The sequence below is a fragment of the Idiotropiscis lumnitzeri genome, chromosome 10 (genome assembly GCF_059441095.1).
Source record: "Idiotropiscis lumnitzeri isolate Australia: NSW breed Sydney's pygmy pipehorse chromosome 10, RoL_Ilum_1.0, whole genome shotgun sequence".
NCBI classification, from domain to species: domain Eukaryota; kingdom Metazoa; phylum Chordata; class Actinopteri; order Syngnathiformes; family Syngnathidae; genus Idiotropiscis; species Idiotropiscis lumnitzeri.
In genome coordinates, this window is record NC_142400.1 from 19437379 (window position 1) to 19462488 (window position 25110).

The following is a 25110-nucleotide window of genomic DNA, read 5'->3' on the forward strand; positions in this document are numbered from 1 at the left end:
CGTCGCACAGCCAAAGATTGAAGACGTGTCTCATTGACATTGTTAAAAGTTTATGAAAATATATGAATTCTCAAACGTGGTGGGCCACCGTGCAGCTCCACTCTCAACACTTCTGTTAGAGACCGTGGCTTTTAATCAAAATGATTGAATACCACAAGTTTGGATTCAGGGATTTTAATAGAGGACGGATAAAGTGTCACGGTCCAGAACTAAAAAACCCACGTGGGATCAGGCATGCATACATAAAAACCTATCTACACTTTTCTTGTTTTCTGGTTCCCTACCAATGACAAATACATGTTTCTCCAGTAATAGAATACTCCAGTAAATGACATTTAAGGTGATCGTACTGGCATAGGGTTAGTCCTCAGATTTTGTTCAATTATGTTTTTGCGCTGACATTTTTAATCAAATGTTAATCAATAAGTGAATTCAAGGAGACAGTGTGGCGCAGCAGTTGGGGGTTTGATGCCATGTTTAGTAGCATGCTCACTAAGCAAATTGCTCGCAAACCATTCTTACGTCTAAGTCAAATCATTTAACAATACTACAGTAATACAGATGTGAAACACAGCCATAAGCCACATCACTTTTTCGTAATTCAGTCTTTACAAAAATCATTGTCACATATCTAAAACTTAACTCACTTAATTTATAGATCACTTTAAAAACAACCATCACTGCATACAAAGGGCTGTACTTGAAGTAAAAATCAGACATACAAAAGTACATTTAAAACAATAAATTAATAAAATAAAAACCACAAAAAAACATAAAACACTAAAACAATGCCCAACATCATGCTGAGTTAAAAGATACATAATTCAAATGTTCTTTAAGAAGACTTATAAAACTGGGCAGAGAGTGGGATTGCCGAATGTTTAGCAACCTCCACTTATTCCTCGGCACATCCAGTTAGCGTCTGGTCTGCTGGCCTGAGGCACACGGCAGGTATGTAGAGTTGAGAGGTAAGGTGGACTATAGAAAGCAATTTAAATTATCTTAAAAAGAACTTAAAAATGTACAGGGAGTGAGTGCAGGCAGGCCAGAATTGGATGTATGTGCTCTATTCTACTGGTTCCAGTTAGGAGGTGAGCAGCAGCATTTTGGACCAACTGGAGATGCTTGAGGGTGGACTGACAGACTTCAAAATAAAGTGCTTTACAGATGTAACCGGGGCATGGGTTATGCATTACAGTCTCTAAGTGCTGTTGAGAAAGAAAGAAACAAACAATACGCCCAGACACATTCACGCATGGAAAAGTGGACAGACACACACACACACACACACAGACAGGCAGTGTCTTGTCTCGTTAAGGCACCCTTTTCAGTCCACACTTGGGCCTGCACTACATTAAGACGCTTATACCAATATACAGACAGATAAGCAGTCAGATATTGAGATGGAGTTAGGGAGGATTGTTTTTTTAATTGACTTTCTCTATGCATATTTCGGACTATTGCGTGTGCTGGTTCAATGGATGACACGATTGCAGTATATTCTGTTTACATGTACTGTATAGTGTAGTTTATGCCTTCTCTTATTGCTGAGGCAAGAAGGTGGTATTTTTCTCTCACTCCAGAAGGCTACCCAAACAAAGAGGCTTTTTCACCAACATGTTGTATCACTCTCTTCTTTGACATCCAAAATGGTTGCGTGGGGTACAGGCGGTGAGGTGAGAACAAGTACAGAAAAAACACTTATGGAAGATGCTTGGGTACACGATGTATGGGCTGTCGGTGTGATGTTGTGGGAGGTGACTCCTACCTGTTTACATAAATTTGGCCTAGTGTAGATTAAAATTGGTTATACGGCCATGGCAATACTTTTCGGGAAATTGAAGTGAACAAATGAAGTTATGTTCTCACATGCCGAGTCCACACTCGAGCAATATACTGCATGTACAGTATACACATGCAGAGAGACAATGTTGTTGCTAAAAAAATAATCCCTTTTCTTGTAAACTCCACAGAAAACCATCCTTTGGTAGTCTAAAGATGACAGTTTTAAATGAATCTCACCAAAGTCGGATGGTGTAGAGGCTGAAGCCTGCCCCAGTCAATGTTGTGGGGAGTTGCAAGTCCAACAAATAAACGTAAAGGCCTCATCTTCCTCAGAGTTTGGCTTTTCAAAGAAGCTCAGTAGCCACAGCTATCACTCTCTCTCCTCTGCACCCCACCACCCCCACCCATCATCCACCTTCTTGAGTCCCCTTTTCATTATCTCTACAGCGAGTGTGGGGGGCTAGAGGAAGAGCGGAGAGGTCTGAAGAGGTTTTCAAATCCACTGAAGCCTGTCACATTACAAAAACATGTCGCTTTAAACTAAATGTGAAATATCAGTAATTGAAGCCATAAATCCACTTTTGTGTTTCCCCCTCACCTCCGCCTCACCCCCCTTTCCTCTCTTTCTCTAAGCTCTCTCGCTTTCTCTCTCTTTTTGTATGAGTGCTTTTGATGAGCGGTAAATTGGAAATTATTTTGTGTTGTACTGCTGCTCTGAAACGTCTTCCCATTACCATGTGTCAGTCAGCACTGACAGTAGAATTACTCATCTGTCAATCTGGCTATCAAAAGAGGTGGGTGGGGGTTGTTTGTGGAGGAAGGTGGGCTAGCAGGAAGGGGTATAAAAAGAGGAAGAGAATGATCAATAACGATAGGGTGACAGGGGAGGGGCTGGTAGAGGGAAGACATGGGCGGGTTTGGGTGAATGTGGGGGTGTTCAGTCCATCATAAGTCTTCTGTTTGTCTGATTGTATAAATTGAAGCTTTTGTGCCATTTATTGTCACCCTGCTGGAGAATGTTCTCATTATGGGGCATGTGTTTTATACAGCACATGGTATTGGTGCCATATGATGGCAGACGCTTGTCAGGGCAGCAGCAAATTAACTATAATTGTGGAAGGGGGAATGGAAGGTGTGTACGGAATGAAGAAATAATGACTTTGTACGACAGCATTTACTGTTGGTGTGACTTGACCAAATTTCTCTTCCTGCAGAGGGTGTATCTAACTCTCAGGTGGCGCAGTGGTGTTGCGTTTTAAATGTTTTAACAAGCGGCTATGTGGAGTTCTTGATGATGATTTCGTGAAAACATAAGCGTAGCAATGTTCCCTCTAAGCTATGGGCGTGTGCAATTGCGCACTGCTCTCACCCTCTCAGCGCACATGGCGACGATGGCGCCCACCGCGCACACAGGAAATTGTGTTACTGGTTTGGCCTCCATGTGCATGTCTGATATTGCGCACTGTGGTCCAAGGGATGCTCAGGGAGTTTGTCTGAATGCTCTGATGCATAGAAAATTAGAGGGAACAGGTAAAATTCAATAGTTAAGCCTACAAAAATGGCACTGTACTAACGTATTGTGTTGAAGCTGGATTATTCCTTGAAAAACTTCACTCAGGGGCAGAAATCCTTAAGTCATACACATCACAAACATGGTGAACAATAACTCTATATTCTGCTATGATTTCAAATCAATTTGGAAGTTTGGGCAATGGCATATTTCCATAAGAATGAGAAAGTAAATAATATCACTTATAATAACACATTATTAATGGTACATAACTTTTCACACAATTCTAATGCATTCTCAAGAAAAGACTCCGTATTTGCATGAAAACACTCACCCTCACCCTCACCTGCATGTTCAATGATAGTTCATGATCATGTTCTAGTGACATCACTACAACACTGCGTTTTCGCCATGTGTCTATAATGACCGCTGGGGTTGAGAGGTTTTGCATTAAATTTGGAGAGAGAAATAGAAAGATGGAGGAGAGTGAGAACTATTCTATTGCGCAATGCTAAATTAATTGCACCAATTATTCACAGAAAGAGTTGTCGAGTGGCGGCCTTTGGGGGGCGAGGCCCTGACCGCTCTCCCTCATTTTTAATTGGGTGTCCTGTTGAATAATTGATTGGAGCAAATGTGAAATGGATGGGAAGGTCCAAGTGTCTTTCATCACAACTGGCTGGCCGCTCTGACAGTCGTTCACAAACAAACTCTGCTACCGTGCGCAATAAACAAAACACATGCACGCACAAACACACACACAAGCATGAGGACACAAATATATGCTGCAGTGGAATTAGAATAGCAGAAAGGACTCCCCCCAGAAAAAGAAAAATATCTGGCAGAGCAGAACATTAAACAGATCAGGTGAACTATGAAAAATACCTCATCAAATGAGACCCTGATGAGAAGAAAAGGGTTTAAGACTTTCATACAAGTCACTTAAGCTTATCGGTTCAAGGGCATTTCAATAGTAAGTAATCAGTGTGATCTGCACACACACAAAAAAAAAACAGTGTGTGTGGGCTTTACGGTTGAACAGCAACTGAAATTTAGCTAAAACTGAGCGGACGATGTCATTGAAGCTGCTGCCAACAACCACTCATGAGAACTAAACGACAACGCCAACATATATTCAGTTAGTCTAATACATTGCTTCATATCATAAGGTACATCAACACCCTCAATCCCAGCCTACCCGCCCGCGTACACACACACGCGCACACATGCACGGGCAGACAAACACACATGCGCACCTTGGTAATCAAAGGCTATTAACTCCTGATGCTTTCACAACAAAACAGATGTAAGATTCATGACTTCCAGCCCATGACTGTTTTCTTTGCCAGAGGCTAGTAAAGAAACAATTAGTGCAGCGCTAGCTCCGCTGTCCATTCGAATCGATAGCCCCTGATGGTCTTCTAAGCTTATTGACTGAGAACCGTTCCTCTCTCTGACCCCATCTGTAGCAGCCGACAGCAGTTTAAGTCCACCTTTCTAGATCATGAGAGAGGGTTACAAGGTTAACCAAGACCCAATCCATACTAAAAAAAAGCATTTCTCGAGATCTTCTGCCTCAATATGCATTTTTAGGCTATGCTGCAAACATTAACTCAGAAGTGAATACATTACTGTGAGGGAAATGGAGTTCCCACTCTTGACTATTGCTGTGTCCCTAATAATGTGATTGTCTTGAAAACTTATCTTTATGTATAAACCATGTGATAGCTTTATTCAAAGTCATTCCTTTCCTACACTGAGCGACGCAACACACACAGCTAAACTATTCAGTGATGTTGCGCAGTGTGCGGGGTTCGGCAACTACTTTTCATTAGCTGCCTACCGTCTGGTGTGTTTGGCTGTGAGTCCATTTTACACATTCATTGAACAGTTTGTTGTCCCCTTTCTCCTCATGCACTCTCCGTGGAGTTTTTTTTTCGACTGGGTAATCCCATCCCGTGGGATTCATGAAAAAATGTCAGCCTCTAGTGCACAACTGCACATGTACCTAATGTTGCAGTTGGTTAGTGTTGAATGGAGTCCTGTGACTTATGAACTATCTTAAGAAGTCCTGAAATATATTTACTGCCTCTATATCTCAATGTGAGGCAGTGTGAAACACTTTTGGTTCATTCTCACCTGTACTAATTAAAGATTGTGAGTGTACATTGCTTATATGGGCTGTATTACACAAACCGTCTTGTAGCAGTCACCTCATTTAACAGCCGGCTTCGTGTCACTGAGGCAATATGTTGATGTTAGTTGTCAGTGTTTGTGTCTTAACAAGAATCCTACTCCATTTCCGCATGAAAGAACATCTGGACCTGTTTTATTCACCGCATCCTCACCTGACGAGCTTCGCCTCTGTGCTGCATTCGTGGGAGGAAGGTACGAAGAAGGGCAGCGAACAAGGAAGAGAGAAAAAGGCTGAGGCAGCGGTACGAGAGCAGCTGTAAAGATGAAGTGACGAGCAGTGGTGAACAGGTGTCACTCCCACTGACAGGCTGCCACTGTGGCCCCACCGTGACCCAAGCTGCCACTTGCACACCCACACAGGGTAGGTGTGTAGTGGTTAGTGGAAAACATATTCCTTACCCAACGCCTACCCTTCTTCATCCTCAGATGGCACCTAAGGCCCTCAATCTGGCTTTTTAGCACACAGATTGACATGTAAACATGCACATATGCCCTAATTAGCAAACACAAATGCCTGTACATATTCATAAATGTGTGCATGGGCATACACTTGTGAATGCATACAAACTAAAACAGAGACATTTGTACGAGTTTAGTTCTCTACACAAAAACGCATGCACGCATGCACACACACACATAATAAAATGCTCTCAAAAGTGATATTTCCGGCAAATCATCAGAGCTTTAATTTTGAACAATAGCAAATTAGTAGAGTTTTGGGGAAAAAAGGCCACAATGTAAGTCACTAGGGTGGTTCTATTCAATGAACTTCTTTTATAGCATGGGAACAGTCACACAAAATTTGACTTTAGAATCATCCATCATCCTTTCAAAAACTACTGGAAAAGTGCAGGGTACAATTCCGGCTCTGGCCTTCCTGTGTGGAGTTTGCATGTTCTCCTCGTGCTTGCGTGGGTTTCCTCCGGGAACTCCGGTCTCCTCCCACATTCCAAAAACATGCATGGTAGGTTAATTGAAAACTCTAAAGTGCCCCTAGGTGTGAGTTGTGAGCACGGATGTTTATTTGTCTATGTGTGCCCTGCGATTGGCTGGCAACCAGTCTAGGGTGTGCCCCGCCGACTGCCCAAAGACAGTTGGGATAGGCTCCAGCACCCCCGCAACCCTTGTGAGGAAAAGCGGCTAAGATAATGGATGGATTAAAGTGTTTAATTATTATTAAACCTTGGCATCAAGCCAGTGAGCAATTGACAGGATGAGTTTGTGGTTTCTGGTTTGGATGAGTACATTTCTCGTTAGGACAAGTAACTTTCCAGTCCTCATGAGAAACATTTTTTTTTATCACCGAGCACTACCTTATTTACCTGCGTGAACAAGGTATGTGTGAACCTAACAAATCCAAACGAAAAACTTTCTTTCAGGACGAGAACGTTTTCTTGCGCAACGTGGCTGAAAACTCTTTCACAATATAAGTATTTTTTATCAGTCAGTATTGATGATTAGTGATTTTTTTTAAACATTAAAAATGTTTTTGTATATATCTTAAAGTATTGTACCGTGCAGTTTCTCCCCCACCAGTGCATTTCAAATACTTATTTGCATTAGCTGCTACTACAAAGCAATATTGTTGATACACTCCCTTCATTCAATGGTCATACAATGTTAAGTGTCGTGAACTAAATACTCTAACTAATAATCTTTTTAGAGGACTGATTCTTGACATAGTCCGTTCATATTTTATTTGTCTGATTCAGACTTGGCTAACACTGGTGCTAGCAGGTCAAAGACAGGGAATTCCTTAACTTGTACCCCACGTGTCCATCCGGGCATGTTTAATCAGGTTAGTATATTTTATTGTGAGAGTTGTACTGAGTCGCCTTGTCATTTATTTGAAGTTAGGGCACTCTGTCGCTTGCGTAAGTATGCCACACGCATGCGTCGTTGGTTTAGCAGCTTCTTTCTTCGCTGGTATAGCGGTTTCTTTGTGTTTGGATATAGTTATACGCTGCTTACAAACATTCACAATGTTGCTGTCCGGTTTGCATTATGATTTTTTCCTATCAAACTTTTTATCAATCATTTTTTACTCTATAACAATCACGTGTCAATCGCGATACATATTGACATTGAATTATCGCCCAGCTCTAGTCCACCCTTTGCAAATGGCACATATTGTAACTTCCCTTCTAGCCTATTGTAGAAAGTTGAGGATGGGTAGGGGAGGGTGGTTGAGATGTTGGTATAAAACTGCTATCCCACCTAAAAGATACACCCAGACACAGACCACTATGCCCTCTTCCACTCCCTCCTCTCAGTGTTGTGGTGGTGAGGAGGTAAGTAATTACTCTGGTGTCAGTGTTGCTAGGTACAACTCCTCCCCCAGCAAGGGGCGGCGGGCATCCATAACCCATCGTCCTGCCACAGGGTAAACGCCGGGCCATCCATCACGCACCCACTTGACAAATACCTTCCATAATAGAAGTTTATTTTTATGGGAGGCTGAATCAAGGACTTTCCCATGCATACAAAAACGTGTCAGAATTATTTATGGCTTGTGCTGAGACACACAATATGTCATATCAAAGCCCCATCCCGTTTGCCGGCGTTGCTGGAAGCTGCCGGTGCTTGGCCTGTCGATATCTTTGCTCGCTATCAATAATGTGGAACACTGCCACGATAAGCCTCGGTATTCGGAGGTCATACACACACAATCACTTACACATGGGAGCTGATAGACATAAACAAGCATTACATGCATACACAGGAAAGGACATTTAATAAAAACACACACAAGATGACACAGGGATGTGTTTTGAAATGCATATCAAAGAAAGGCGCACACATTGGCGTTTGACTCACTCTGGAAGGAAAGAAGCACCCAGATAAAATGAGAATAAAAATTGAGTTTCACACTTTCTCAGCAAAACAATATGTTTCATACACAAAACTGTAAAATAAAAATATCTGACCCATACTTCTGATACTGAGGATGAAAATCCATGCCCAAACAAAGATGTTCACAGGGCTAAATTTAACCTGGTACGTGCTGAGCTGACTACAGATTGCCATCTGTCAGCTGAAATCACTGCCAAGGTCAAACCAAAACAAAACAGCAGCTAATGTACAGTACAACTGTCTGGGTTTTAACAGTTTGCGCATATGGCATTGGACGCTAAGTAATACAAGCAATTTTGCAATCTTAAAAAGAAAAAAAAAAAGAAAAATAAACATGACAATTTAAAGGAAATCCCAGCTCTATAGTCTGCAATTCTGAGAGCTGTCAATCACTTTGAGTGGCAACCCGCTTTTTCTCGAAGAGGAAAAAAACCGAATAAATTGGGTTTCCCGATAAGACCCCATTACAGTGTCTGACCAAGAAGAAAAAATGAAAAGAAAAAATGAGACACTTTACTGTGGGCCACTTGAGTGCTGTCAATCAACATGACTGGCAGGCTTGCATGTCACCAGTGGAGAGAGCATTGGAGGGAAAAATAGATTAATGTACCAAAGAAGGATCTGTGAGCGAGAGCAACTGTGAGGAAGAGAGACAGCATTAAGCAGGACAGAATTAATAAATATGATAAATATGATAATTGGAATTGGGGGCCTGATATTGAATTCTGCTATGCACCCAAAAGGGATTAGCCCTTCATTCACTGTCATTTAGCCCTTATGTGCAATACACACACACACAGTAGGCATGTATAGATACAATGAACAAATTTAACACGACGGCCCAGTTATTGGCGCTTGCTATGAGGAGAACGCAGGAGGTGAAAACCCTTAAAGCAGCTGTTATTTTATAAATGCATTGAAAAGTAAAACCTAGTTTTAAAAAAAGTGAGAAGCAGCGGCATAACTTTGTCCTGTGAGTAGAGAAGATGTATGACTTAGGGTAGATAGTAGCAACAGTAAATGATTACCTTTTTACGAACTGGGCTTTTGTAATAAAATGCATACGGGTGAGTATTATCAATTCAGCAGCAAGGTGAAGATAGCATTTCTGAAGCCACAGCCAGGCTGATCACTATCTACAAGGAAACCTGAATCTGTATTCTTCACTGTGAATGCAGGAGGGTGAGTCTGAGTCCTGCTTGTAAGTGTGTGGGTAAAGGAAATAGTTTGCTTGTGTGTTTCACGAAGAGAGACATCCGTTAAGGTCTCTTATGCCTCTAGGCCCAGATTTGACAGAAGTAACATCTGTTTTCCAGGAATGACTGCAATAGAGTGACATTTGAGACTCTATGAGAACATGAACACTCCAATATGCACATACATAAACTTGGGCTATTTTCATACATCAGGGCATGATGCCAAATTGTGATTGCTGTTGAATCTAATCTTATTATGTACTCGTTGACGTTACAAAAACAAATGCAACTTATAATGTGAACGCAGTGCCGGACTGAAAGAGAGCAGATAAAACACTCAAGATGCAACAAAGACCCATGAAGACAAACAGCAGTCAGACATCACTTAACCCTTACAGATGCCACTACTGAACTCACACACTTTAAGGTCAAACACATTCTATTTTGGGCACACTTACAGCTCTGATTTGTTCGGATTTAAAACTATGAAATGAGAAATAATAGAAATATGATCATCACAACACCTGTGAGTGTTTAGGCATTTGTTAAGTAAACTTTGAAAATACTATCTATGAGCAATACGTGTGTAAAAAATAAGTTAATCATTGTTACCTATGACAACATAATTAAACTCTTGAAGGGACAGTGTGTGGAATGTTGAGATTTTTCAAAGTGCATTCATTTTAAAAACAATCACCCAATCACAAATTAGCTGGATCAATAATTACAGCATGTTTAACAAACTTATTTTGTCACTTGAGTAAATATTACAAGTTGTTTGTGATTACATTTTGCTGGTACTTCTGCTGAAGAAACTGGTGTTAGGCTTGCAAAGTGTGGTCTCTGTGAGGCATCACAATGCGTGAGCTTCAAAATGTGCACCCTTTGAATTTAGCTTGTTGCATTCTATAGCTCACCAATAGATGGCAAAAAAAATTGTACACACTGTCCCTTTAATTCTATCCATCCATTATCTGGATTGCTTATCCTCACAAGGGTCGCTTGGATGTAATGATGAATTTGGAGACACTGAATTTGATGAATTTGGATACACGTTGTATATTATGTATATTAGAACAAGTCTACTACAAGTCTGCTTTGTTAAAATGTTATTATTTCATGTTGCTTTAAGTGAAATTAAGCCACAGCAGTTGCCAAATAAAATGTCTTGGTTCTCATCTTATTTTGGATCAATGAGCATGGATTAAACAGTTACCACTTTTATCTGTAATGCAAAATCCTTAGTAGTCAATCAAAAAGTCTTTGCTTTTGGGTGGAAACCTTGTATGTGTCAGGTATCGCCTTGCGGCGATGAGGAGGTGGACCCAAAAGGCGAGGAGGCAGGGGAAGGTGTAACTTGAAGGGAATTTATTGACAGGGTCAAACCAGGACAAACACGTGGCAGGGTGCAAATAACAAAAGGCAACCTAAACGAGACTAAACTGGAACGAGGACAAGGAACAAAAACGAGACGGGAACGAACAAGGCGGACAGGGAACGATGACAAGAGCATTAACGGGAACAGGGCGTGGTCGTGACAGTCCAAAGGTAGCGAGATACACGGGAAATGCGGCAAGAAGGAACAATGACCTGACAATGTGGTGTCGGTCTGGGGGGTTTAAATAAACATAGTGATCAAGGGAGCAGATGAGAAACAGGTGCGTGATGATGAACTGGGAACAGGTGCGTGGCTGGTGAGAACGAAAAGGCTGAGAGGGAAACGCCCCTCTCAGCTGACAAAACAAAAACAAGGTGCACATGGCAGGGAGGTGACGAAAACAAAAACAAAAGCACATGGCAGGAAGGAGGGAAGAAAATAATAACACAAACACTGACATGCCCGACGCGGGTCATGACAGTATGCCTATTTGTAACTGTGATGGAGCGCCGTTGAATGATGTCACTCCCTCACGGGTTCGGCCGTTTTGTTCCCACGGAGCTATGCTCTATTCAGGCTTTTTCCCGCGGAACAGTCCGCGGTCATATTTTCATCACTGCCTGGACAATTCGTGAAACTCATTACCCGTGTCGGGGGTGCACACTCGACACACACACACACACGCATAAGCACACACACCTACACGACAAAACACTCGCATACTGCCACCTCGGTTGGACACGTCATACGGAGCAAACCAAGGCAATTCCTTATCATGCCTTAAATGGCGATTGGTGGCGGAAGAAGTCACTTTGGACTGAACCATTTTTAGCCAATTATTTGTATTTTTTGTAGTAATTTGAAAGCTGCGATATGAAGACCTTTTTAGAACTTGCCAATATTATTTATGTGAATTTTGGTTCCGGTTAGTTAACAGACATTGAAATTTGAATATTAATATTATAATTATTTATATATAGCAAGATTATCTTAAATGGTCGGCCTGAAGGGAGGGGCTAAGCATATTTAAGGAGTTCCGAATTCATTTGTCAGGATGGCTGAGCCAAGTAACTGACTAGCTGCTGCAGACTGTAAGCGAACAGAGCTATGTTAAAGTCGAAGTTGAATTTTCAATCGGATATATTTTCTCTTTGTTTTGGGTTGCTTTATTTTTTGTTGAGTCCTCACTGTAAACATCTTTTTCACCTATTGGGCAATTTTTGTGGTCATTAAAACCCACTGAACTTCATTTTTTGACTGTGCCATCATTATCATTTTTTTTACTAGCTGGCGACCAGTTCAGGGTGTAGTGCGCCTTTCGCCCGTAGTCAGCTGGGATAGGCTCCAGCACCCTTCCGCGACCCTGTACAGGAAAAGGGGTGTGGATAATGACATGACATCATTATCATTTTTTCCCCACAAACGAACCCGTGACAGTAACGAAAATGGACTAAAACCTTTTTGAGTTTTCGTCGACTAAAACTATCACAAATAGGAATGAACAAATGTGACGAAAACTAATGAGCATTTTTGTTCAAATGATTAAGACTAAATGTAATATATTGACATATATAACATATGGAGCCAATATGAAAACGAGACGGCTAAGAAGATTGTTTATGTTAAGAATACTGTTGGAGATAAGGAGATCACCGCTTTCTCCATCTGTATGGGAACGCAGGTTAATATTTCCTCCTTTTATTAATACCAGAACGATTTCAAGGTCTTCATCCCCCCAAATTTAGCTTATGTTACTGTCCGCCGCCATTCTTGGTGCCTACAATATGTATGTGTGACGTGGTATTTCCAAAAGGCGGAGGGAAATCCACCTACAGACATAGGGGCCATATTTTTTAGGAAAATTTTGGTCAACCAAGAACCGATCAGGATACCAGAAAAAGAATAAAAATTGAACGCAAAACCAACATACGAGTAAATGGCGGTATGTGTATTAGCTATTTTCAAAATCAGTTTTGATGAATCATATGACAATGTTTATGGTAGTTGCTATACTACTACTACAATATGTGTGGTCAGTTTACTTTTGGGCAACACCGAGGACAGATTTCAAGTCACACATCAACCTTCATTAACTACAGAATGTGAAGCTAACAAACTGTGATGTCATTTTGTAAGAGCCCATTCATCTTACATCACAGAGAAAAAAAAACCGATATGCATTGAGCTCTCATTAAAACGTTACCCCTTTCTTCAACCTCCTTGTTCATTTTTTCCCCTTTTACCAAAGGTGTCAAAAGAGATTTCATGGCCTGTGTGGAATTGTGGATTTGCCACACCCCTTTTGAGTGCTAATTTAGGCTTTTAGATTTAAACTCTCTGTGAGTGGCTTCCCTTGCCCTTTAATTAGGCTGTGGGGAGTCGACACCGACACTAAACACACAGACTTTGAGATGTGCACACTTTCTTTTTGCAACACATACGTGTACACATACATACACACACGTACAGTGTGAATTCACGTATAAGTTCAAAAGCTATTCTCTGTGGGCCTCTTTCACACTCTGGCTCCCCTCAACTTTAAGCAGTCACCAAGACGCAACCAAGAGAATTGGAGAGAGATGTTCTGTACGTCTGAGAGTACAGAAAAAAGTCCTGTTGCTGAAGGCATTCAGTTCCAAACTTTTTTCCTCTCAAATCTAAAATCTGCAATAAGACGCATCCAATTTTGCCAGAGAGGCCCATGAGGCAGCAGGAGATAGATGTTTGAATTTGTAGTTTAGCAGCTTCAGTGCCTATCTATTTGCTAATGAGAGGTTTGTGATATGTGCACTCATTAAACCTAAATAAAAGTGGTTGAAAAAACATTTGCAATAGATTAGGTTGAGCACTCCCTGATGTTACAGAGGCACTTGAATTACATCCATCAGTTTCATCATGAAATCAGTGTTTCAGGCACAGCACAGATTTATGTTGACATTAAACTTACTCTGCAGATGGAAGCAGACCATAAAATTTAATCTCAAAAGAAATGGACTAAACTCTTTTGATACAGCTTGTACTGTAAAAGACTATTTTGTGTAGCAAACAGGAATAAACAAAGCAGTGAGCCATATCAATTAGACAATTGAGAGTTTTATGTTTTACATCAGCCCTCGTCTCAGTAATTCCACACCACATATGAGTGGAGGAAAAAAAAAAAGAAAAACCCAAAACACTGTTAACACTGAAATTAACCTTTACTCTTTTATTTTTGCACTCCAAACAGAAACTGGCCACTAAAAAGCGAACTACAATAACGGCAGTGGCAGTAGTGACTTGTTATGTTGGAAATAAGAGGGCACTTAATTGGGATCTGATAGTCTAATAGGCAGGACCTCTGATTACCAACTGCACATTGCCTTAAAATAGCCCACTGATTAGCAGCCAGGGGATTCAATTATGCTGGGGGAGAAATAAGGGCCCTTAATAGGCCACTGTATCAGAAAACATGGGACTCTGCTTTAGCTAAAGCGCTGATAATTGGTTGTTTAGTTGGGAAAGTTGAGCCTGCTGGTAATTAGTGATGCTTCTGCTGTGTCTGGAGTCACCAGATGACAAGAAGCAAATGAAGAAGACAAGGGTGCTTGGTACAGTATAAGAGGGCAAAGGTCACATCAGAGTTCATAAAAAGAGCACTCGAGCCAAAGAGGGTGTAGATGAGGGAAGACATTGAGAACAAGGGGTTGTGTTGGCTCAGTAAAGGTCAAGATTTGGCGGAAACTGAAAAGCAGCAGTTTTGACTTGCCTCAATCGTCTGCGCTCTGAAAACTTTAGAGCAATTCTTTCTTTTTTGTTCAACGTTTTCCACCTGTCTGTGTAACCCTCTTGTCTTCGACAGCATAGCTGTATCCGGGTAAGTTGTGAGAGTCTGAATTGAGGAAGAAGGTGGTTGAATAATGGATTAGGTTTTATAAAAGAAGATGACCTGTCTGTCTGGTTTTATTCACTATCCCATGGAGGAAGAATGCTGCCCACAAGTATTCTCTCCATAAATCACTCATCGGAGAGGACCTAGTGTGTATGCTTTGATTGTTTCAGCGTTATGTACAATACACCGACATTAGACCGAACACACTCATCCTGCTTATAGTATTCCCGCAGACTAACAGGTGATGCAGTCAGTGGCTGAGAAAGCTGTGGTGCTCTATGTCAACAAATCCAAGTATGAACAACAGATAAAATTTTGTTTCAAGACATCATCTACAGATGATATATCGGTACAGCAATCAACCGAATGTTGCAGAGTTGACGTGCAAAACAGTCAAGAGAAGTTTTGGACAATTCCTGCTTTAACAACATCTCTATCAAGTTGAGATTTGAACAATGAAACTGGTAGCTAAATTAGGTTGAACATGACCAACGCAAAAGGCAGAGTGTTCCTTTTATTTTGTGTCATTCAAGAAAAAAATTCCCACCAATAAAAACAATGTAAACACAAGTAAATTGGCACAAACATGCATGTTAAGCACACAACTCAAGGGTTACTCAGTGTTGGGTTCCAAGAGTAACTGAAAACACTAATTTCAAAACATCTTTTCCCAGTGAAATTAATGGAAATGCCATGAATCCATTCCAATCTTCCCCTTCAGAAAAAAAAATGTAAAAGTACTCAGTAAATAGCACTCCAAAATATTGTACTTCATAAAAGCATACCGTAATGACAATTAAACGAAATAATTTTTTTGTCACACTGCATCAATGGAACTGCCAGAGGCCTGCTCTTTCCAGTGTGGCCGCCTTGGCCAACTGGGGGCAGTATGAGATAGACAGACGGATATACTGTCCATTGAGACATCTCATCCCCCCTGAGCTCATCAGTATGGCACGAATATTACTCACACTTCACAAAGGATAAAAAAAAAAAATCTAGATGATTGAGCACTAGGGCGGCACGGCCTCACAGTGAAAGACAGCATCCGGCGTGGGTTCCGGCCATGCTGTGTGGAGTTTGCATGTTCTCCCCAGGCCTGCGTGGGTTTCCTCCGGGTACTCCGGTTTCCTCCCACATTCCAAAAACATGAATGGCAGGTTGATTGGACACTCTAAATTGCCCCTAGGTATGAGTGTGAGCGCGGATGGTTGCTCGTCTCTGTGTGCCCTGCAATTGGTTGGCAACCAGTTCAGGGTGTCCCCCGGCTACTGCCCGAAGATAGCTGGAATAGGCTCCAGCACCCCCGCGACCCTAGTGAGGAGAAGCGGTACAGAAGATGGATGGATGGACTGAGCAATAATATCTTGTGTCTCTTTGTCTGTTGCTGCACCATTTGTTTTCAATCCATAGCTTAAAGGGTTACAGCATCTAGATGTTATTTAGCATTAGCATTAGGCTACTGGACTGAAAGGCTAGTCAATGCGCTCGTTTTAAATACACAAAGTGGAATTGCCTTTGTTTCATGATTAGTTTAACAGCAAACTTCAACTACAAGTGGAAGTAGACAGCATAAAGTAGATTTTCTGAAGAATTGTTTACTTCTTGCTGCTCATTCTGACTGCGATCATACAGCCACCATATTTCACGTCTATGCTTGCAAGTCAAAGCAAAGCAAAAAAAAATAAAAATAAAGACCTTTCTTGGACTCACAACACCACAGCAGTGGTAAAGAAAGTCCACCAGCGTCTGCACTTCCTGAGAGTCCTCAGGAAATTCAACCTGGACAGGAAGCTGCTGCTGGCCTTCTACCACTCGTCCATCGAGAGCCTGTTGACGTACTGTGTCTCCACCTGGTACAGCGGCTGCACTGAGGCGGACAGAGTGAGGCTCCAGAGGACAGTCAAAACTGCGCAAAGGATTATTGGCTGCCCTCTCCCCTCATTGTCGGACATCTACACCACCCGGTGCCTCAGAAGGGCTCTCAACATCGTCAAAGACAATACCCACCCAAACTCACACCTGTTCGACCTGATGCCCTCTGGCAGGCGCTACAGGTGCATCAAATCAAGGACTAATAGACTGAGAAACAGTTTATTTCCAAGAGCCATCTCCATTCTAAACTCACACACACACACACACACACACGACCACCCTTACCTTGCAGAACAGCAACGTGATGTGTTTTAAAGGATTTCTGATTCTGATTCTGATACCTGTGTGTTGAAAATGTTGCCATAAAAGTCAAATCAACACAGGGGTCTTTTTTCAGCTCTTGAGCATTTTTACAAGTTAAACTAATTAATTACTACCAAATCAAGCCAGACAGGTAAAATAAATGACGCCTTCCTTGAATGTCCACTACGCCGCTTATGCTTTATCCCAAACTGTAAGATGAGAACATCATTTACATATTCCAAACATCTTTCAACGAAGCAAACGTATATCAGCACAACATTCTTTGTTTTTCCCCCCTCCTTTTGTGGTGATTTCGAATAGCCAGCCGTTTGTAGCCGTATTAGGTGGCCACTTAATTAGGGACAGCAAGGAGGACCACAACCCACCTTGTCATCTCTGTGGTGTTGCACACAAAACATCCAAACAGTCGTATCCCGTATTTAAAAGAGGGTTTTGTGCAGATCGAAAAAGAAAGACAATTGCCATTACCATTTAATTACACCAAACAATCCTTTTTGCTCATTTTCTTCACAATTTCTAATTATCATTCCCAACCATTACTTGTAAAGTGTAATTCCCTCCTTTCTTTCATTTGGAAAAGGCCTCTGCTTTCATCCCTGAGAATGGCTTTAATTCAAGTTGTGACACTGAATAAAGAAGGGAAGATGGAGAGCGACGCGGGTGAAGAGAGAGTTATATGGCAAGACAGAGCAGCAGGCAAGACATTCGGTTGTCAATCAATCCGATGCGATGGGGCTGCAAGGGCTTGTGAGTAGGGTGCTTTTGATCTGTGTCTTTCAAAGGGGAAAAAGCAGGAAGGGCCATCAGAGATGATTTTCCTCTCACTGCTGGCCCTGGTGCCACTCTGACAGAGAGCAATCACATGCAGGTTAACTCAACATCCACCCTCTTAATCTTTTTCTCCTGTCTCTTTCTTTTGGTCTTGTTCTGTCTAGTTAAATGAAGCACTGCTTTTCATTTTTCGGGGGGTTACCACCACACCTTTTTTAAAAAGCCAGAAAGATCACAAGCAGAGTTTCAAAGAACCCCCCCACACACACACACACGCACACGCACACAACCACCCATAGCTTTAATGCATTGATGTGGGAAATTAATTGTTGTTTTTCCATTTGACAGAAACAAGATCATCACATCAATTAAGATGATCACCAAAAATTAGAGTCAATGCAAGTAACGTCACGTTTTTGCTTGTTTAATGTGTTACATTTCATATATGCCGTGTGAAAAATGAATAAAAGAGGAGAATACTATAGTTTCTCCACACCATGGAGGTTCCATAAACATGCTGACCTTCAGTCAGCAACTATGACCATGAACTATGTATACAGTGGATATATGGTTACAATGAAATGGGGTCATAGTATGACCTGTTTATATGTGGAAATTTCTTCAACAGGATTTTGGATTAATTATTGTGTTTTCTTATAACAGACTATTAAAAATGAAAGGAAACAAAAAAATCTAATAACAAACAGGAGTCTTTGAGGCAAAGTCATCCATGTATGCAGTGACACCAAGGTGAAGGAAATTATGGGGTGAAAGGTTTTCGGGAAGCGCTGGGTTAGAGGTGAGAGGGTATGATTTAGGTGCATCTGTAGTTTTAAGAAAAAGGATGGTCCTTGCATCTGAAACATGATTACAACTTTAAAACTCTTTTGACGATAAAATAAAGTTTTCAGAAAACAATAAATGCGACTTATTTAGTTTAGTAAGATATGAACCACAATGCTGCAAAAATGCATTGTGTTCTACAGTTTAAAGAGGTCAGAAGGATAACAGCATAAAGGCTATCTCCTCTGTTCTTCTGAAGGACAAGCACTCTGTCAATTGGATTTGGTGGCTCACCAAGGACAAATGAAGACCAATGGGATTCAAGGAACCCAACAGAGGAAGAACATGATTTCATCTGTCTCCGTGGTCTGAGTGACTGACAGGGAGGACTAGACCAACAATCTTTGAGAGGCGAGTCTTTGTGGCTGTGGATAGCAAGACTTGATCCCCAGACAAAAAGAACATTCAACAAGACAAGAAAATCTAACCTCTATGGATATTAGAGAGCGTGTTTTGTTTGTCCTTAGCTACCTCAGACGTCTTTGGTCAGATTTATTCAAAACCCATAAGATTCTTTTTTATTGTAATAGATACATGTTCTTTGAAAGATGAACTAATAATTCCAGGGTTAAATAAGAAGGTGAAAGAAAGTACTGTAATTTTGCAATAGTAAATCAGGTGCAGGACAGCTAGTGTGTAACAATGAAATCTTGATGATGTATGAAGCTGACATGAAATATGTATTTTTGTATTAAATTTGTTGCGTTTGACTAGGCAAAAATGAGAAAAAATGACCTACCTGCATGGAGGTAAGCAAGGTCTGGATTCTCAATATCAGGGTGTTTGTCCTTTAGGTGGTTGCGAAACTCTATGGGAGAGTTCGTGCCATAGTCACACTTTGGACAGTTGTACATCTTCACTCCCTCATGTTTTCCAGTATGAAGGATGTGCTTTCGAATGTTCTCAGCACAGTTGGATCTGGCAGAGGGGAAAAAAAATGAATAAATAAAATTACAAATCTGTACATATATATTGTATACCCGGCCTAATGCACTAAGAAGGCTAGAAATAGAAGGATAGGCTCCAGCACCCTTGCGAACCCCATAAGGGTAAGCGGCTATATATCGTTCTATATCTACATAGACACCCACACACATAAATACATGCACTCACACACACACACACACACCCCTACAAACATACATACATATATATATATATATATATATATATATATATATATATATATATATATATATATATATATATATATATATATATATAACATACAACAATTTGTTACAAGTGTTATCAACTGTGAAATAAGTTTAAGTGTATGTAATACATACAAATATTTGATATGGACTTAGGACCTGGGATAGCAGCCATATTTGGATGGAATCTCAACACATTAATTTCCGAAATAAATATGTTTCAAAAAGGAAAGCAATCAACAAAATGACTAATCCTGCAATTCCTTCTTTCATTCATTTTCCTCGGTTGGATACATCAAGATACAGCACTGATCTCAAGTCAATTAAAACCGAAAGGAAAAAATAAAACCCAGATATTGACCAATATCAGTGATATGTGACCTTACATGCCTTTGGAATGAATGGACAAAAATATATTAACCATATTAAGTGTCGGGATAAAGAGCAGAAACTATAAAGCTTGTATTTTACATCCTGTACAGCTGCCAGAATACTTTTTCTAAAATATGCATATTTTGCAAGTATTTGAAATATGTAGCAATTAAAGCTATTCATAATTATGCCAACGAGTATCCTACAGAGCACTGAAACGTGTGTTTGAATCTGATAAGGGTGGTCGTTGCGCTACTGTATGATACAGGATGTAACAATGTCAGTGCACAGTCACACACAACCCTTTGTTGATTAATGATGCTGCCTAACCTGCTGCAAGGCTCGATCTAAACCTGTCCAAAAACACACACACACACGCACACACCCACACACACACCCCCACGCACACACACCCCCACACATACACCCTTATACGAAGGACAGGATGAGGATATAAAACATCTACACATCCCTTTTCAAATGCCAGGCTTTTGCAATCTAAAAAAAATAAGACCACTATACGATAAATAATTTCAAAAACTTTGTCCACCAATAATGTGACCCACCTACTGTATTATCATGTACAACTCAATTAAAATAACAATGAAATATTTCTGAGGGATGGGAGTCAGCACACACCTGCAACCATTTAAGTGTATCTGATTTACCCCAACTTATGTTCAGCTGTTCCAGTCAGCTTTCCTGACATTTTTTGTAGTCACATCTAACAGAACAAGACATAGTTTGCAGACAGCTTCTGCAGAATAAGAGTGATCTCATTGTTCAAAGGTATAAGTCATGAGAAGCGTACGAAATAATGTTCATGGCATAAAGTAAAGTCCCCTCCGAAAGTGCTGGAACAGCAAGGTCAACAACTGTGTTTTAATTGTATACTTAAGACATTTGGGTTTCAGAACAAAAGCTAAATATAAGACCGGTGTTCTGAAATCCATCTTTTTTGTAAATTATGATAGGCACCCATCTTGGATACAATGCATAACATAATATGAAGGGGCAAAGAAGGGAAGGTCACTCTCAGTCCCAAGGTGTCACAAACAAGAACAGTCAGTACTATCATCAATGTACACAATTATTCTAACAAAAAATGTATTAACAATAATATACAGTAAGACAACAACAAAATTGGTTCACAAAAGCACTAAAAAAACAAAAGGCACCAAATGCTGACTGACATGCATATTAATAAACAAAAACCAAGAACAAAACTAATACAAAAAAAACCTAACTTCCGCCTTAAGTCACACAAAGAACGTAAAGTACTTAATATTAATTTAACAAGTTTCACTGCATTGGAGGCCGCGAGCAATGAGGCAGGTCGACAGCTGTCACTCCCCGGAGGCTCTTTGAATTGCCAGCAAGGTCTTGGCCAATCAGGGAGGGTTACTATCGAATAGGGCTGGGTTTAAAAAATAAATCTAATAAATCAAATCATTGATAGCAACGAACTGAAACTGAGACAGTCACAAGAATGTGAATGTCAGGTATAAAGTGTGTTTTTAACACTTTATTTACACACCCTGCCCTGTGGTTGAAATTGATTTAAATTATTCTTTTTTTAATTTGATCAGACATTTGCAATAACACAAATTATACATCTTGGATGATAACGTTGTAAAGATCAAGGGAAGCCAAAATGTAATTAATATTTAAAATTTTAATTGGTTGTTCAGGCTACTTCGAGTGTTGTAATACAAGAAGCAGTATGAGAGCATCTTGCTCAATGGTGCTGTAATTGACATGGTGCTGATCAAACATTTTGGGGAAGTAGCTGACTGTATGGTCGATGCCATGATCATCCTCCTGCAGGAGGACCACAGCCGCATCCGCACCCCTGGCACTGGCGTCGACTTCCAGTATTAAAGGATGTGTGAGGGAACCAGCCAGTAACACTTCATTAAGTCCAGTTTTGAAACTACTTCATCTGGCTTCGGAACCAGAAGTTAGGGAGAACGCCACACACTCGAGCTAGGGGCAGCGAAGCCGTTCTTGAGCAGGTATGTGTTAAACCCTGCTGGAAAAGAACACGTTCGGTGGAGTTTTCTCAGTGGGCATGTTGCTTAATTGGCAAGTGGTCACCCACATCAATGTCATGTGAAAGGACATCAGTGGGGGCGGGAGGGGGCAAAAAAAAGAGAGAGTAATTTCTATCAAATGACAGATGTCATTTTGGGCCGCGTTACTCAGGTGGGACAGCTGACTTTTTATGTCCTTCAAAGTTTTTGAGTTTTGGAGACGAGCTGTTCATCATTCTTTGGGGAATATTCTGAGGGGAGCAAAGCTGCAAGAGTGGACACAGCACTAACAGCAGGTGGACGAGGGCATGTCATTGACAGAATGCATAAGGGAAACGTACGGTATTGTGATCATGTTATGGCAAAGGACTCGGGGTTCCAACCACATCATCTCTCTAATGGGCGGCCGAGGCTCAGTGGGTACAGCGGATCGTCCAGCAACTGAAAGGTTGGCTGTTCGATTCCCGCTCTGTCTGAGTTATGTTTCTGACACCAGTATCACTCACACTGGTGGTATACGCTTGGGTGTAAATGACTGGTGGTGGTCAGAGGGGCTGTTGGCGCATACCGGCAGCCACTCTTCCGTCAGATGACCCAGTGCAGTTGTGGCTATTTGCCACCACCAGAGCATGAATGTGAGTGCATGAATAATGGATCCACTGTGAAGCGTTTTGAATGTTCAGAAAAGTGTGATATACTCTAAATTTAACATATTATTATTGTGGTATTTACATCTAGATCTGTCAAACAACTTCGGACAGAGCACCTTTTGTTCAAGCCACCCACTTTTCAAGTGAGCAAAAGCATACTTTACAGTGAATAACATTTAATATTTGAGACCACAACCCTTACATGGAAGAACTGCAACAAGCCTGCAAGCCACTGACTTTACCAGACTGTTGCATTCTTCAATTAAAATGCTTTTCCAGGACTTTACTGCAGCCTCTTTCAGGTTTTGTTTGTTTCTGGGTGGGGTTCTCCCTTCAGTCTCCTCTTCAGGAGGTAAAATGCAGACTATACTGGGTTATGGTCCAGTGATTGACTGGGCCAGTCTGAGGCCTTTGACTTTTCCCACGGATGAAGTCCTTTGAGGTGAATTGAATTAATTGAACATCTATATTGCCATTGCAGATGCACAAGTAAAGAGCAATGACATTGCCCCGACTGTCACAACTCATCCAAGAAACATGCTGCCCATTATTTTGGTAGAAGTTAATCTTTGTCTCATCATTCCATTGATTATCTATGTACTTATTGATAAAATCCAATCTGGCCCTTGGATTCTTTTTCCTGATGAGTGGTTTGCAAATTGTGGAATGGCCTGGATAGTTCTCTCAAAGTTTTCTTCGAATAGTTGATTGTGATACCTTCCCCCTTGCCGTATGGAGGTTGAAGATGATGTCATTGACTGATGTCGTTGGGTGTTTCTTCAGCACTCTCATGGTTGTCATCAACTGCTGACAATACACTATGCCAACCTGCTCGATATTTGTTTCTCTTTACACCAGTAGTTTTTGCAATTGCTCTGATCAGTTTTACGTTTTCTCCAGCTTCAAAACTGTTTGCTTTTCTTCCATAGAGAGCTCCCTGTTCTGCATGTTTCCTTCACAGCAAATGTAATTTTTACAGGTGAAACCCAAAAAGCCAAAAATGAGCAGTATCTAATGTTTAAGCAATCAATCTAAAAGGCAACGCCTGAGCAGCTAGCAAACACCTCTCAGTCACATGTTCCAATACTTTTTGCTCACTTGAAAAGTTGGTAGGTTCAGATAAAAGATGCTCGGTCCTGAGTTATTTAACACACATGTAAATACCATGAAATAAAAGGTGGAAATTAACTTCTGTCTCATATTCATTCTATGATCGTAAACCCAAATGTCTTCAGTAGTCAACAAAAACAAATGAATTGACCTTGTCGTTCCAATACTTTTGGTGGGGACTGTATACCGTGGAACGCAGTGAACCTGGTCATCTTCAAGTGGAGAAAATAGGGCACACTAGTGACATTACCAACAACTGCAGGTCCCAAAAAAGTCGTAAATAAGTTTCAAATCAACATCAAAGGCTCGTGTATTAAATTAAATGCCAAAGACGAGAACGGAGGACATTTTTGCCATAATCATATTGAGTTTTAGCGAGTTTGATGAATGTAAAATGTAATTTCAATTGTTTTTCATTTTTTTTAAGCATTGTTTTTCTTATTTTATTTAGTTGCCAAAAATATTTTCTCAATTTTAATTTAAGTATTTTTTTTAGTTTATGTTAACAAAAATAACCTTGGAGCAAGCTCAAGATTATTCATCAACAAGAAACACCATACACACATTGAAGCATCGGGCTTTGGGGCTGTTTTTCTTCAGCTGCAAGTGGGACCTTTGGAAAGTTGGAAGGGACCCACAAAATCTTCAGGGTTCTCTTCAAAAGCAAAGGGCAGTTGTGTACCGACTCTCATTTAAGGCCCACCACACACAGCAAAAGACATAGCCATAAGAGAATGAACTGGACAATAGTGGGGGGAAAAAATACAGTTGATGCCTCAACACTAGGAATGTTACAATATCTAAATGTCATGACACAATATTATATGATATGAACCTCAGAATACAATAATTATCACAATATAACAAAATTGTGGGGAGGGTGGCGAGATAAAATAAATAAATACAAACAAAAAAGCTCTTTTATATATATATATATATATATATATATTTGTTCTTATTGGCAGATGCGCTGCTTTTAGATTTGTAACATAACAACTTCGAGCCAATTTTTTTCCCGTGATATCACAATATTGCCGATATTGTTACATCCCTACTCTCCATTGTAGATCATGGAAAGAGACCTCTGCAAACAAAAATCCACTGCAATGGAAGAAATGCAACCACCATTGTCTTTAAAGGCAAACAATGTTTGAACATACACTGTACTCTATTTTTTCTATTCAACCGCAAA

The 25110-nt window shown here is 40.6% G+C and overlaps 1 protein-coding gene across 1 annotated transcript in view; it reads right to left on the reverse strand.

Moving 5' to 3' along the window:
* Window positions 1-25110, reverse strand: part of LOC148329593 (zinc finger protein 407-like) — a 172452-nt gene that overhangs the window by 23730 nt on the left and 123612 nt on the right. Inside the window, exon 9 of the mRNA XM_088307791.1 lies at window positions 19339-19517. Coding sequence (XP_088163917.1) covers window positions 19339-19517 — 179 coding nt within the window. The remainder of the gene's footprint in view (window positions 1-19338; window positions 19518-25110) is intronic.